The sequence below is a fragment of the Periplaneta americana genome, chromosome 4 (genome assembly GCF_040183065.1).
Source record: "Periplaneta americana isolate PAMFEO1 chromosome 4, P.americana_PAMFEO1_priV1, whole genome shotgun sequence".
Taxonomy (NCBI): domain Eukaryota; kingdom Metazoa; phylum Arthropoda; class Insecta; order Blattodea; family Blattidae; genus Periplaneta; species Periplaneta americana.
This window is the reverse complement of record NC_091120.1, coordinates 102,698,945-102,715,395: the sequence shown is the minus strand read 5'-3', so window position 1 is coordinate 102,715,395 and position 16,451 is coordinate 102,698,945. Positions and strand designations below refer to the sequence as shown.

At 34.2% G+C, this 16,451-nt stretch overlaps 1 protein-coding gene across 1 annotated transcript in view; it reads left to right on the top strand.

The window, feature by feature from the left end:
* LOC138698941 (neuroendocrine convertase 1-like) overlaps positions 1-10,202 on the top strand; it is a 435,125-nt gene extending 424,923 nt beyond the window's left edge. Inside the window, exons 15-16 of the mRNA XM_069825139.1 lie at positions 6,165-6,289; positions 10,052-10,202. Coding sequence (XP_069681240.1) covers positions 6,165-6,289; positions 10,052-10,100 — 174 coding nt within the window. The 3' untranslated portion in view covers positions 10,101-10,202. The remainder of the gene's footprint in view (positions 1-6,164; positions 6,290-10,051) is intronic.
* Positions 10,203-16,451: the final 6,249 nt, after the last annotated feature.

Sequence of the window (16,451 nt, the reverse complement as noted above, 5' to 3'; positions counted from 1 at the left end):
GCACGATTAGGCAGATGTTTCAGTGCTATCATTCTCTTCACAAAGAAACGTTTACTTCACATAAATAACCGCAATTCTGTAAAAAAAAAAAATGTTAGATTTGAAGCTTGTAAAGAAACATTAAGAATAATAGAATCGATAGGATTTCAGTTCAAAAAATATAAGGCTATACGACACTCCAAGAAAGAAGCCTCGATACTGTGGGCGAGTTTACTCTAAAAGTGGTGACACTTCAAATTTGTTAGACTATTTGAAGCGTCGCACCTTCGCGAGCTTGAAGGTAAGAAAGGCAATAATGTTGGATAGTAGCCCGAGCATTCAGCGAACTACATTCACAAAAAAAATATATATATATATATTATTTTTAATTTATATATATATATATATATATATATATATATATATATATATACATTGAGCCGTGCCCACTACCACGGCCGTTCACCTAGTACGTCACTTCATCCGTCAGAGCGCTCTCAGACGTCACAGTATAGATAGCGCTATCAATCCCTTCATTTGTTCTTTCCAAATAAACCTATTCGCCGGTTCATTACGTCTCACGAGGATAGAGGGGGAGAGAGTTTACCTGTTTTAATGGAGATACACGGAGCGTCACTCGGGTTCCGGTACGCGGCAGATACACTTAACAAGACTTAGGCTCTCGTACGCGGGAGATATACGGAAACAGTTGGCTCAGATTCAAGCTCTCGTACGCGGCAGAAACATTTAACAAGACTTAGGATTTTGGTACTCGGCAGATATAGACAACGTGACTCGGGCTTAGTACGTGTTGGAGATAGATCAGTGGAGTAGTTATATTGCGTCGTGTGTCTTTGGGATTTTAGTGGATCGTAGTTTGAAACATCGCTTGCTAGTGAGACGTCTTGGGGGCAAGTTTTAGTATTTGCATCGAGTAACATATTTGTGAGATATATGTGTTTGAGGTAAATTGTATTTGGGAATTATGTAATGAGATTTGATTTGAAACGTGAGTTTATGTTCCGAGACGGTTAGAGTGATAGAGCAGCGGTTACGGTCTCACATATTGTTTTTAGTGTTTTCCCTGCTCCATTTGATTATTGGTTTCCTTCGCCGCTATTTTGTTATCATATGCGTCGAGTTTGTTGTTATTTAAACGATCCTTGAGATTTGAATTATCGTCCGTTACTTGTTACGTGTATCTGTCTCCATCTCTCTCTCTCTCTCCGTTGGGTGTTCATTTTGTAAAGTGCAGAGATTTGTGTTAGTGCAATTTGCACAGTTTATGTGATCAATATGTGCAATGGGTAATGTATAGTGATCAGTCATGTAATGCCTTATGCTGGGTAGAGTTTCTCTCTTATTGAGTGTACGTGTATTTATAGTTTGGTTAGTTAGACTGAGTGGTATCTATGGTCGAATGGATCATGTATTAAGTTAATGTGCTGGCTGGGTGTTGTGTTCAGATTCATATTCAGATAGTTTATATATATATATATATATATATATATATATATTTATTTAGAGAGTGGTTCATGAACATATGGTTAATAGGTTAGTCACTGATTGTTGAGAGACGGCCACATTTGATGGTTTCATCACTTATAAGTGTGTTGGCCTCAGCCTTGTGATACGTACATGATTTACATATCCTGGGGATATCATTTCAGATTAGTTTGTCCTATTTTCACTCACCTTTTTCATATTTATTGTTATTTCATTTTCCATTTATGTACATTGTTACTTATTATTAATTATATTTGTTTTACAAATTCACACTATTCATTTCTAAAAGTCTTCCACTGCGCACATCCAATCCTTCCAATGTGCCGTCCACCTGGCGAAAGCAGCCAATATAAGAAAGATAAAGAGGAGGAGTGGATGATCGTACCACCTCCACAATATATAGAAATTAAAAATAACTGTACTCCTACCTCAGCAAAATATAACAAGATAACGAAATAATATGCGTTTCGTCTTAAGCTATGGTTTCGCCGAGCGTACAACGTTGGCGATATCATCGAGCGAACGTCAACGGAGCTGTTTCCTTCAGAGAGCGAACATCGTCGTCTTTCCTGTTGAAAATATTATGCAGTCAGAAAATTAGATAGCACTAAGTTTGGAGGCAATAATTCTGATGAATCATTTGGCTTTGGAGACAAGTTTAGGGCTTATTTTTCTAGTAAAGAGCTAAATGGTATCAATATTGTTGTACTTATGCTACTTTAAGCAGAGATGTACAGTATAGTTAAAATATTTACCCAGCGAGCGATGCGTCAAAATTAATTACATCGTTCTTTATAAATTACAATATTCAAGCTATTCAACTTAAAATTAGTACTAAAACACACTCCATCAGGAATTGAATCGGTCATTTTTAATTCCACTTGAGTCACAGAAAGTACGTTCTCAGGAAAATAGAAAAAACCTGTCTACAGTTAATGAATTTTAAGTTACCTCTGTGAAATTTTTATAGGGGGCTCATAAAGTAATTTGTTTTATTTCAAAAGCATGGTATTATAATCATCTCATTTCATATCATCGTAAAAAAAATTAGCTTCTTGGACTCATGTTGTTTTAACAAGTATAAAAAACACTAGTACCTTAATACAATGTTATGTAGTTGCAGCATGAAATACATTAGTATACAGTTTTAACCAATTTATATTATTATTTTTATTTCAGATTCAGAACAGTTCATTTCACAAAATAAAATTCTAAATATCACAGCCGACTTTAACAGTTATTTCACAGTAAACAAACCAATATCCCACATGTTTAATGTAAATCACACACATATCCTCAGTTAACATTAAGTAAATAACATAAATTTCATGTTTTCCTCTACAAAGACAAGAAGAAATCCATACAAAACACACAATGTTATTTATATCTTCATTTTCAGATTGGTCTTTTACTTAATCATCTGTCTCTGTCTCCAAGGCTTTAGAGAGTCGGCCATTACAATATGTTGTTGTAAAAATCAACATGTTGATGAGGATATACTGAATGATCTTCCCTAGGTCTTGCATCTTTTTTTCATGAATCGTCACCAGTGAAATGTATGCTTTTTCTGTAGGCATGGTGGTATCTTGATTGCCCTTCCAAGACTAAATAAATGCGTCTCTAGTCCGTTAATATAGGTTGACGTTGCTAGCATCGTATATAAACTTCCTATAGTTCAGTGGTGGGCAAAATGAACGCAACCCACAAGACAGGATTTAAATGGCAACTACATACTGTGGGAGGGGTTGCACTGTACAGTGCAGTGACGGATTTACAGACAGTTGCGCCACTACACTCCTACCTACCGTATGTAATTAGAAGAGTTCATTCACGTGATATTTAATTAATCATTTCTCAAACCAATTTCTTTGAAATTGGGATTTGTATCTGTGCATGCTATTTTCAGTTGCGCAAGGAGATGAGCATCGCTTAAGCGGGATCTGTGGCTGGACTTTATAAATTTCATTTTAGAAAACGGCTGTTCGCTCTGGTAGGTTGATGAATACATACCGTCATTTCCCATAACTATGGTCTGGAACACATCTGTGGTTCACGATACAACCATTCAAAGATCACTGTAGAAGTAACATAGACCGTTCGTAGATAGCTGCAGTGACTTGAATTCAAACTACAGTACAGCAAGAATATAGATAAACGAGGTACTACGTTATGGAGTACAAAATTTGAATAGTTGAATCATGGACAATAGTTATGTTCCAGGACCATAGTTATGGGAAATGGCGGTACTCATTATTTTTGAAGCAAACTGTCTAAGCAGTGGATTTGTAGTACTGGACATCTTTTAAAAAATTTTAGCCTCCAGTAGACCTTCACATTCTGCTTTCAAGAGGCTATCATTCTGCAAATCCAGTACCTCTAACTGCAATTCTGGGATAATATTTTCAATTTAAACATGAAAAGGAGTGGCAAAAATATTGAAATCTTTCTCCATCCTTTGAAAATCACTGAATCTGTGTTCTTTGAACTCGTATAACAGGTGATATATTTTAAGAATGTATATATTTAAGTTCGCGTCCTGAATATTTGTAACTGATCCTAAACATGAGAAATGAAAGAACCGCCTTTCTTGTAAGTGTGATACACTCTCGATTGATACGATTCTGCGAAAGACATTGTATCACTAATGAAGCTCCGAAGTACAGCAATCCAGTATAATCCACTACGTACACGCGCAGTATTTTCATGGAGTGGGGGAAAGGGAAGGTAGGGGGTAAGTTTGATGCTTCTCTGAGGTCTGACATCATTGCGGCAATGCCGGAGAAATGCCCGCCATTGCATAGTTTGTAATACCAAACGAAACCTTCTAGTCTTTACGTATGTCTTTACCCTAAGACACAATGGATAATGTGTTTTTCTTGAAGTATTGAGATCATCAGTGTTTGAGATCTATTATATCGTCATGTTTTACTTCTGCCGCTGTGAATTTATTGCTTTCACTTGATTTTACTATTAGTTCCGTGTACTCAAAATGATCATAGATCCTGTCAGTGTGTCGACTCAGTCGTTTAGTTATACCGAATTCCCCGTAGCAGGGAAGATACGAGTGTCCTCGTATAGATAAGTAATGAACTATTTTATTGAAAATTTTTGTAACAGTTAGTGCAGCTAAAATCTAACAACTGTTCAGCATTAAAACCACATGAGTCCGAGACTGATGTGGTTTTGAAAGGAATTCAATATTTTAAGATTTAAAAAACTGCTTAGTAATGATTGAACTCAAGTTCTTTTCAAAGGAAATGATATGTCCACTCCTCAAGATTGTTATATTACCCGTAACTCATGTTCGTAAAAATTTGGACTCATGTGGTATTACTAATGACCGATTCAGTTTAAAATAATCTCCAGTAATTGGTTACATTCATCGTCTTTATTAAAGGTTGAAATTTCGTGGAATATATTCCCTTGATATTCTATAGAGTTTATTAGGGGTATGAGTGCACAAATTTCAACACATGATTCTTTGTACTCGTATGAAATAGAACCAATACTTCTAATGAAATATTATTCTACAACGCATACTGTCATTTGCCATAACTATGGCCCACGATACAACCATTCAAAGAACATTGTACAAACAACATAGACCTCCCGTAGATAGCTGCAGTGACTTGACTTCAAACTACAGTACAGCAAAAATGTAGGTAAACTAGGTACTACTACGTTATGGAGTATAAAATTTGAATGATTGTATCGTGCGCCATAGTAGTTGTGTTTCAGGACCACAGTTATGTGAAATGACGATAGTTTAACCAATAAAAAATAAATTGTATGTAAAGTTTCGTTGCCGATGTTTTCATCCCTCTTCAAAATTTTAAGGTTTACTATGAATGTTGCGATAGATATTAAATAGGTAAACAATCTATGTCTGTCTTTCTTGCATAATGTGAACCGTTTATTCACAAATTAATGCCACGTACAATACTAATGGTTTAGTTACACGGAACGTGCAGATAATAAAATTTGAGCATTAATTTTTGTAAACTTCCTCAATTTTTAGCATTGAAATATCTATTTCAAATGATCTTAGATTTTGATTTTTGTGACAAGCCGATATACTACATTTTCATAGAAATACTGAATAGTTGGTAATCTTGTAATAAACACTTGTAAATGTTCAAATATTCAATACGTTGTTTCCCAGGATATAACTACCCTGTACCACGTTCTGTATTAAACTATGATCTATGATCAACCCAGAAAATATGTTAGAATTATTGTAACGCTGTTGTATGTATACAAAGAAATATCTGATGAAAGAAAATCTTTGCATAAATCTGCGTATTATTCGGAAGTTTTTGAAAATGAGGTATGTTAAAAGGAACTTGTCTAGAGATTGCACATGAAACGGCGATTTTGTTTATTACCTGCTCAATGCTGCAAGACTTGAGCATCACTACAGCATTATTTATAAATATAGCAATGATAAATTTGTAAATTGGATTTGAAGTTTTCTGAAACTTTTGAGCTTCTTTTTCAATATCTGTAGGAAATGGTAAAGTAGGAATATTATTACACGTTAACTTTTATTGTCAACTACTCTACCAGATCCCCACTTGCCGACAACATATTTGCACGTGTCCTATTGAAAATAAACTCTTTATGTTCGTAAAGAATGTTAGTATTAGCGACTAAATATTTGTGAACTGTTATCCCAACAGACTGCTTTTGAAGAGCAGGCCATTCCAAGTGTGAACGAAGTTCGAGCGCTCAAAGGAGGCGACGAGCTAGAGTGGAGCGACCTGGTGGGGATGCCCCTGGCCGTGCGGAAAGCAGCTGCTCTGAGGTAAGCTGACTTGGACTTAATATCGTGCGAGACGCTTATTGGCTTAGTTTGTGTTAAAAGAGATTCAATAAATTCTCCTGTTATGTTGCAATTAAAAATTGACTTACAAAAATACAATGGTGTTCATTATTCTTATGCAGATGACACAGTTTTACGTGTGGTATGATGCATATAATAATACAAATAAATTAATAAAAAATGGTTTCACATAACATTATCTTTCTATCAACGAAAATAAAACCATAATTATTCCATTCTCACTATCTGAAAAAATGTAACAAACCTCCTACATCTATATTAAGTATTAAATTACATAATTCTTATTGTTGCCTTATACAGTGTAAATGTCCGCTAATTAATGAGTCCTCTGAAGTTAAGTGTTTAGGCATAATTTTAGACAATCATTTAAAATGGAACCACATATTAATTACCTTTGTATTAAATTGTATAAAATATTATATTATTTTGTTTTATTGAGGAATTACTTGTCAATAAGTTTATTACGCACAATACACTTAACTTTATTTCAATCGGTAATTATGTATGGAATTATAGGATAGAGTAGCTTATTTAAATCCAATTTTAATCCACTTTATTTATTACAGAAGAAAATAATAAAAATATGTCTTCATAAACCTACTGATTTTCCATCTCAAAAATTGTTTTTAGACTTTATTGTTCTTAAAATAAGACAAATTTATTATAGCCTATATACAGAAAAATCGAAATAATTTTGAATTGTGTTCTCATAGTTACGAAACAAAAGGTATGAATACTTTAAGATTGTTTGAACAAAAATGCAACACTACTACAATATTTGATCATAGTAGTAATTTAGGCCCAAGAATATGAAATAAATTTATATTTAAATACCCTAATCTTGTCAATTCTAATAGTTCTAGTATTAACTTTGAAAAGTTATGTATGGATTTTATAAAAATTGAAAAATTGAAAATTTAAATTTTGCGCACTTGACATAAGACAAAGTGTATTATATATTTGTTAATTTCAATTCAGGAATTCGCCCCTGAGCACGAGTTCTGCTCTTTCAGGGGCGAGTTAAAGTTTTTCTGTATATATTATATTTTATGTTACAATTATTAGAAAAATAAATAAATAAATAAATAAAAAATAAATAAATAAATAAAGTGAAATAAACTACACTGAACCGGTGGCTGCACAGAATTATGTAGCGTAAGAGGAAAAATTATTGATTCCAGATAATATTTTTGTAGTTGCTGTATTTCTTTTACTTATTACATTCATAATATTAATTTCGATCTTAAGCTTTGTTTAACAGTATACAAATTTAACCTTTTAATGTTGTTGTTCGTGTTTTTTAGTTTCGTCTTACAGTAATAATTGTAAATGTTGTTCCGTATATTTGTAAGTTTTTGTGTAATTACCCGTTCATAATAAATTAGTTTCAAAACTATTGATTTCAAATTTTTGTGTATGTACGTATTTCTGGTGGTGTGAAAAAGGTCTAATGGCCTTAATTCCACCAGATAAAATAAATAAAATTATGAATGAATGAATGAGTGAATGAGTGAATGAATTAGGTAAACAAATCGGCGGTGATTTTGCCTGTAGTCCCGATACAAACAATGCGCTGGTAAGAGGTAGTAAAAAACTGTAATCTTACTTTTTATGAAAGCATTGTTAAAAATTATGTCTACTTTTCTTACCGATGTAAAAAATTCTGAACAACTTTTGCAAATCTTTATTTAATGCAGCACTCGCCTACATATTTCTCCAGCTCTTCAAGAGAGTGTGGCTTGTTTATATACACACTTTCTGTTTTAAATTCTAAAATGTGAAATGTCTCTTGCGAATTTGTGGAAATAGCCTGAAAATAGAACAATATATGACTACTTGTCATTCTCAGAAGGTAAAAATTAAATCCACTGATGCGTGAAAGGGTATTTTGGTAACAGAGTTGCTCTTAGCTGCACACTGAACCAACCCGGATAGCCTGTGTCTAGCTCGAGATTTTTCTCCCCCAATTCAATTACTTCCTCGTCTACTTCAGACTTTCCGGATGTCTGTGGGATTGACGCAGTGTCGTGTTTCAAAGTAAATCTTGTTTAACACAAGATTTACTCGTTACTCGAGGCAGGACTTAATAATACCCTACCGCTGGATCGCCAATCTGTCTTGTCCCTATAGAATAGCAATAGATTTAAACTTTAATGCGAATTGTACACCGTTTCGTGTTTTTCTGTTAACTTCAATATTAAATTGATGTTCTTCATAAATCATATTGCTAATGTGCTACTGTATTACCTTTTTGTTTTCTATGTTCATTATCAAGTCGAATTCCAAGGAAGTAGATATAAGGTTGTTTACATTCGCAAGCCCGGTGATGGAATCGAATGAAATCGATAATTGAAGGAAAATACCTTAAAACTATACCCACGCGCGTCCTTGCAAGGGAATTTGGAGTTGTGAGAAATAAACTATGCGAACTCAGTTTGCCATGGTTTCATTAGAGCATGGGTGTCCAAAAGCCTATAGAACCAAGATATTGCACATCAAGCATGCTCTGCTAAAGTCAGTAACTTTCCATGTACAAAATAGGAAAAACGACCTTAAAGAATATGCACTGCAGGTTGCTTAAGCCAGGTGTTACCTCGTACGAGTTACAATTGGACATTATGCATTAGAGGAATAATAGACCTTTGAAGTGTAAGAAGATGAAAATATACTTCCTAATAAGTTTTATTTATTTATACTTATACATTTAGTGTTCTTGTTTATTCATACATTTATTAATACTTTTATTCATCCATTTATTCAACCACTTATACTTATTCATTTACTTATTTATTTGTTGGTCTAGAGTACAATCCAGAGTACAAGTCTGAAGATCCATATCTGAAACTTCTTTAATAAAGTTTAATGTTTTAGTAAGGTTTCAATAATGGAAACTAAAATAATGTCTCTCTTAGGTAGAGCACAGATTATCGAAATACTAATTATCATTCAGCACATAGCTTATTACAAGACTCATGGCCGGTTATAATAATTGTCTAGGATGTCAGCAATTATGAAACGAAATTTATAAAACAAACATATACAGTCTGTATTTTCTTATATGGTACATTAAAGAAACATTTTGTTGCTTATTCATTGATTTATTTATTTATTTATTTATTTATTTATTTATTTATTTATTTATTTATTTACTCATTCATTTACTTATTTACTTACTTTATTTATTTATTTATTCATTCATTTAATAGGTTTATTTCTACTGGCAGAGTTAAGGCCATAAAATCTTCTCTTCCACTCAACCAGTATTCATTCATTTACTCCTATATTTATTCTGTACTACAGGTTTAACTCTACTGTAGATCTACAAATAAGTAAATAAATAAGTGTATAAATGGATGAATCAATAGTTTTAAATTATATTAAGCAGGCTATTAATAATTACTATATTTAAATTTATATTTAAATAAGCAGTGTTAAACGACTGGAACAACTTAAATGTGAATTTAATAGCTGTGAATCGGTACTTATGCTGTACAAAATAAGAAAACAGCATAAATACAGAAAATAGGTATGAATGGTAGATTTTGAATACGGAAAAAAAACAACTGGAAAGCCTAGAAAGAGGTGGAGTTACTAATTTCAGAGTCGCAATACGTAATACGCGTCATTTGTGAAGATGACGATGTTATTTCCTTTACGTATCGACGTGTTTATTTATAATTTTTATATAACTTTGTTTTTAATTACTCTTTCCTTTTCTTTCAGGAAATCATATTTACGGGTATGGTTGGAAGCCATCTTTAGCAGTATGTAAACACAACATGTTATACTACTATACGATTTGACCGAAGAAGTCTTCGATGTACAAAGCTATTTAAAAATAATAAAAAAATTAAAACCTAATTATTTCATTTCACATGACTTGTATTACTCACTGGATGATACGATTTTATAGTATATGGCCATATTTGTATTCGTTGCGAGGTTTTAAAAGTATTCCGTACAACATTTTTTTAGGATTTTTCTACATAGCTCTAGTTTTTCTCAACCAAACAAACTTGTAGCCATAGGCTACATTCGATGTAAGTAATATATATTAAATTTCGTACATAAGTATTTCTATTCAAAATGAGATTAATTTCTTCTCTGAGATACAGTGGAAATAATGCGCTTTACACGGGCAGGGCATGGTTGCGCCCCACAGTCGGGTAAGTTGCAGCAGATAAAAAAGGGTCCCTGTTTTGTGGGCATAGTCGCGCCCCGATGAAATAAGTAGAGAAAAAGACGAGAACTCGAGACTCGTAATCAACCAACTTTATTGATTTCTTATTCGACTTAATATTCATTATCGATGCCGTTAAAATGAACACCATGAAGTTGGCAGTACTTTATTAACTGTTTTTCTACTGTTTATGCAGTAATTATCGATAGCCTACCGTTAAAATGAATACCATGAGGTTGGCAGTAGGCTACTTTATTAGCTGACATATTCAAATGAGTGAGTCGTTGGAATAAGGGACCTTAGCAATCTTGACGTTTTATTAGTGATTTTCACTTAGTCTGTGGCGTGTAGTGAGGTTAATTTAAAATGAATGTTAAGTTTAGTGAAAAGGGTAAAGAGTTAATAATTCACAATGATTCTAGGTTTCGATTTGCGAAACCCTGTACCGTAGGGTTAAGATATCGGTGTACAGACAAAAAATGCAGTTCATTTATTGTGTGTGATCGATATAATAGAGTTATTTTAAATAGTAAAATTGATCATATGCTACCCGATTTCAGTGCAGCTACTACTATAATATTTTAAGTAGGCCTAATTTATTTATTTCGTGACAATCAATTTAGTGTGTACTATGCCCCTCGGGGCGGAACTATGCCATGTCCATTCCGCTACCTGATTTCTTCGGGGCGCAACTATGCCATGCCTAGGTCTCCCAATTGACTGGGGCACAACTATGCCATACCGCTTTACACGTGCAGTCCTTCAACAATACATTTGTGAATAACCTATTAATACCTTTAGCCAGAATACAGCAACACTGTTTGCACCAAGTAAAAATAAATTTAGACTACTTCAGGAAACCTATGGCTCAAGAAGAGGTCAACAGAACTAATACGTATATTCTCACTTATAAGCCAATCGGTACAGCCCAGTTACTTTATGGTGACAGCTCGTCGACGCGAGAGAGGAGAAGGGTCGACTGTGGGATGGAGACCGACCCGAGACGGAGCGAATGGAGGGAGGGAAATACAGTCATATTAGAAATGAAGTCTCACGTTGCAACGTCTGCATAATTTTGGGCTTCTGTCACTGTGTTCACTTCATACTCCGGAACAGTAGTCACTAATAAACACTAAAGAAGTAAACTAACATGAAATATAATGAGCAGCAGTTCGGAACAATAATAAAGACTAAAGAAGTAAACTAACATGGAAAAACAATGAGCAGGAGTTCGGAGCAATAATAAACACTGAAGAAGTAAATTAATGTGGAAATACAATGAGCAGCAGTTTGGAACAATAATCACTAATAAACACTAAAGTAGTAAACTAATGGAAATACAATTAGCAGGAGTTCGGAACAATAATAAACAATAAAGAAGTAAACTAATGTGGAAATACAATGAGCAGCAGTTCGGAACAATAATCACTAATAAACACTAATGTGGAAATACACTGTGCAGCAATCGAATCACTGTATTTAACAGTTAATCACTAATTAACAATGAAATATACTCATGCGGAAATATCGGTAATGTTCGTCAGTGCTTCACTGTTACCTTTCCCACCACCACCACCACCACCACCACCACCACCATCATCATCATCATCATCCATGTAAAAGATGGAGCGGCCTTCTTCTCTGTACTTCTTTATTATCCTCAAATACTGCAAACTTTTGGCCCCAATGCTGTGATGCTCGACCAGAATTTGGCGATTATTTTGTGTTTTTTTTTCAATGAAATCCTAATTTCAAAATAACTTTCCCCAAAGACGAGATACCTCCCTGAAAGTCGACAGTCTTTCAATTTCAATTATATATATATTAAGTGTGGGCCGCTATTTCTGTGAAATATAGAACTCGTGCTTTGGTTGGTCTTATGACAGCTTCATTAAAGTTGTCCACAGTTGATTTTGGCGCCGATTATCAATGTCTTTAGTCTCCCTTATTATTTGGCTGACACAGCTCTCAGATACAGCGGTAAACTCTGCTACAAGTTTTCCAACATTTGTTACGTTTTTTCTTCCGACGCTATCTTCATAAAGCGCTACACGTTGCTCACGACGTCTCGCGACTGCGAATGCAATACCCGACCTTTCAGTTTGCTTCTAACAGGCAGCATTTTCACAAACAGAACATAGCAGTGAATCTAGACAATAAATACTACATACTAAATAATACAAAACAGAAACACTACAACTATTTAAGTCAACTAAATGAAATGTACGTAACAAACACACTAAATTGCAATATACAAGACAGTGGTGGTGTAGTACGTCCTTAGCGCGACTGTACGCCCACACTAACGTTCCCGAGATGTGACCGCTAGCGCAGCCAGGGGAAGACTAAAAGTAACACCCCTTCGAACAAACAGTGAACTCGCCCAAACCACTGCGTCGCCAGCCCAGAGCTGTCACCATAAAGTAACTGCCCTGTACCTCGTGAAACCTACTTGCACATAAGGGGAAAGGAGAAGTGGACTGAGAAGCTTGCTTCCCTCGCTACACTTCCACTTGCAGGTAGTTACAGACAGACAGACAGACAGACAGACAGACAGACAGACAGACAGACAGACAGACAGACAGACAGACAGACAGACAGACAGACAGATAGATAGATAGATAGATAGATAGATAGATAGATAGATAGATAGATAGATAGATAGATAGATAGATAGATAGATAGATAGATACATAGATAGACATTACACCGGCCTAAACAAAATTTGCCGAACGATGGGTAAACAATGTCGGCTGCGGTTAAAAGAGTATCGTAAATCAGAATCCATTTCAATGACAAGTTGTTCCCTACATTTAACTGTAAAATTCTTCCTCATTGCAGTTACAGATTAAGTATCTCAAAGTACTATTTGTACACAATGGGTTTACCCGTTAATACTGGCTGTCCTGCTCATAAAAAATTAAAATGAACTTTACTGGGACAATTTTTTCCTGACGGTCACCTCAGCGTCATACTTATTTTGAGCATCATGAAGTTCGTACAACGTCTTGGATGGCTTGAATATGATAGGACTGATCAAGGAGCTACTAAGGAAGTAGCACACTGGACCCATGTGACTGGCCTAAACAAGTATAGACTTGCCCCATCCTTAACCTTCAGTAATCCAGTCAAATTCTCTGTGAAGTTGGTTTTACAACTCTTCCAATAGAATGAAAAGATTAACTTTAGCCCTAAACAACAAAAATATCTGTAAGTTACATGATAGGAAGTTAGCTTAATGATATAACCTCTCTTAAAAACCTAGTACGTAATACTTTCGTTGTCATTTATCTCCCTTCTGACGCTTAACAAAAATCCACAGTTGATATCATCATCATCATCATCATCATCATCATCATCATCATCATCATCATCATCATCATCATCATAACAAGTATAAGGCCCAAGGCCCATTACGGTCTCAGCGAGTCATTCTCGGTCCTCCATTTTTATTTATTTATTTATTTATTTTGGACGGCTAAAGATCTCTTCCCTTGGGTAAGTTATTGAAGCATGGGTTTTGGAAGTCTATTACGATTCATTCATTGGACATGGTTTTTCCACTGCAGCTGGTAGGCCTACTTGTTTGTAAATTGTGCGACAGATTGTAATGAAGACCACACGGAAAGAACGAGATAAGTCACTTTTATTAAAAATTTCAGGAGAGCAATTTTAAAGTTTGAAACTCAATAACTCAAAATCTTTTAATGATACATTTGTGAAAATTTAAATCTGTTTTCGTGAATTATAAATGAAATAAACTTGAAAATTTCAAGTCTTACAACATTGCACCATTGTTGAGAAATAAAATTATGAACATTGTTGTGGTTTTGTACTCAGGAAGAATGAAGTAAATACATAATAAAATTCAGTATCCTTTCTATAAATCTTAAATTATATGTTATATCTTACTGTTACAACTCAATATCTTTCATTATTTATTTTTTAACAATGTTGGTTCCGAGTAATTTTGTCTGTACTCAGTGTTGGTTACTTGGTGATTGTCAACCCACTTTGAGGTCTATGGATATAAAGAGAGAAATTGAGTCGGGGCCTGGTAGAGATCCCGGGTAGCTCAGTTGGTAGAGCCTTGGTGAGTTTAGACAAAGTTCCCGGGTTCGATATTCTACCTCGTAACAATTTTTCCCTTGAAATTATTCAAATCAGCTTCACAGGGAGCTACACCTGAAAGCGAGATTTGCTATGTTGGTGCCCTTTTCTATAAATGCAACATTAATGAAGTTTTCTGAAATTACCAGTAGGCTTAAACATAAAATTAGTTTAAGAAAGTCTTATTACGTTTTGAACTTGATAACCTTCAGGCATGTGAATTCGTGACTTCAATATACACGAAATTTGGATAAGAAAACATTATTATTTTTCAACCTGATGTTGCCTACTTCAAACATATTAATTTATGTCTTCCTTGGAAGGAGAGACTAATACTGTTGAGCCTCAAGTCTTACAAATTTCTTGAGTTGTTGATCATTATATTTCTCTTTCGAAATACCGTATTTACCCAAACATAAGCCGCCCCTGAATTTAAGCCACACTTACATTTTTAGTTTAATTTTTGGGAAGAAAAGGAAATTTCAGCCCCCTACTTAACCCTCAATGTTGTATTGATATGACAGTGAAATAGATATCAAATGGATTAAATGAAGAGACTAAATCACACCCAACCAATGATTTAATCCAAAATTAATTTTTATTATTCATTATAAGTTGACTGTAAAGAACAGAGAATCAAAATGTGTACACACATATTCACTCATTCACTGTCATTTTCCTCTTCTCATGAGTCTGAAACATTGTCATTGTCCCAAAGAATATCATCTTCACACCCATCTTATACAGCACTTCTTGAAATCTTGTTGGATATTTACATCGTTCATGCCTGCATATTACTGGTATCTGATTTTAATCCGCAGGTATATTTCATCGGTCTAGCAAAAAAAAAAAGTTCGGCTTATATTTGAGTAGATACTGTAGATAGCAGATCTGAGATTAAAAAAGGACATAAAATTAGATTCGTTTATAAAATTAATAATAGTGTTGGTAATCTTATTATTTTAAATAATCATCTGCTGTGATTACTTCTTACGCTGATTACATTGGAATTTCTTCAGTTAGGTCATCCCTTTTTGTGCGAACTTTATTGTGGAAAGAAGAGTCACGCAACTTAGCGTCATCTTCACACCTCTTTTTTATGGGCAACATAGTTAATAACCCAGTAAGATAAGAACTTTGTTCATCCCATGATCACAAATGTTGAAATTCTTTATTGAAGCAAATCTTTCATCTTTAGTAATCACTCTGTAACATTTGTACCTTTTACACCTGCAATCTTCATGTGATTGGTGACTCTGTACTCTTAATTTCTTGTTTACAATCTCAATTCTTCCGTATGATTTACACTTTCTTTCTTAGTTGTGTCGGTATTAAGCCTTCTGAATCTGATGAACTAATGCTTAAAACTAAATTAACCTGACGAGTCCCACATAATTTTAGCATTATCAACAACGATATTCTGTTAACAGAACTGCGAACAATGCTACTAGTTCATTGTTGCAGGTACACACGCAGTAACTAATAACACGTCAATACAGAATCCATTGCATTGACTTACCTCATTCTTGTTAGGTTTTGAGATGACTTACTCCATTCTTTTCCTTTACGCTATTTTCTTAATGTTAATTTTACAAGTGACTAACCTCATTTTCAACATGTACTTGTTATGGAATGATAAATTAGGCCTTGGGGAACGAAATGAAAATAATATCTCAATTTCGCAAAACATGTTACTTACCTCATTCTTCTCGTATAGTCTTCGTTTGTAAAATAGCATTATTCTTTAGTTTTAAGGGTAAAAAATAAATAATGGTGGAGATTATATTGAGAAGTAATTGAAGTGTGGGGAATACAATACAACAAAAATAGTTT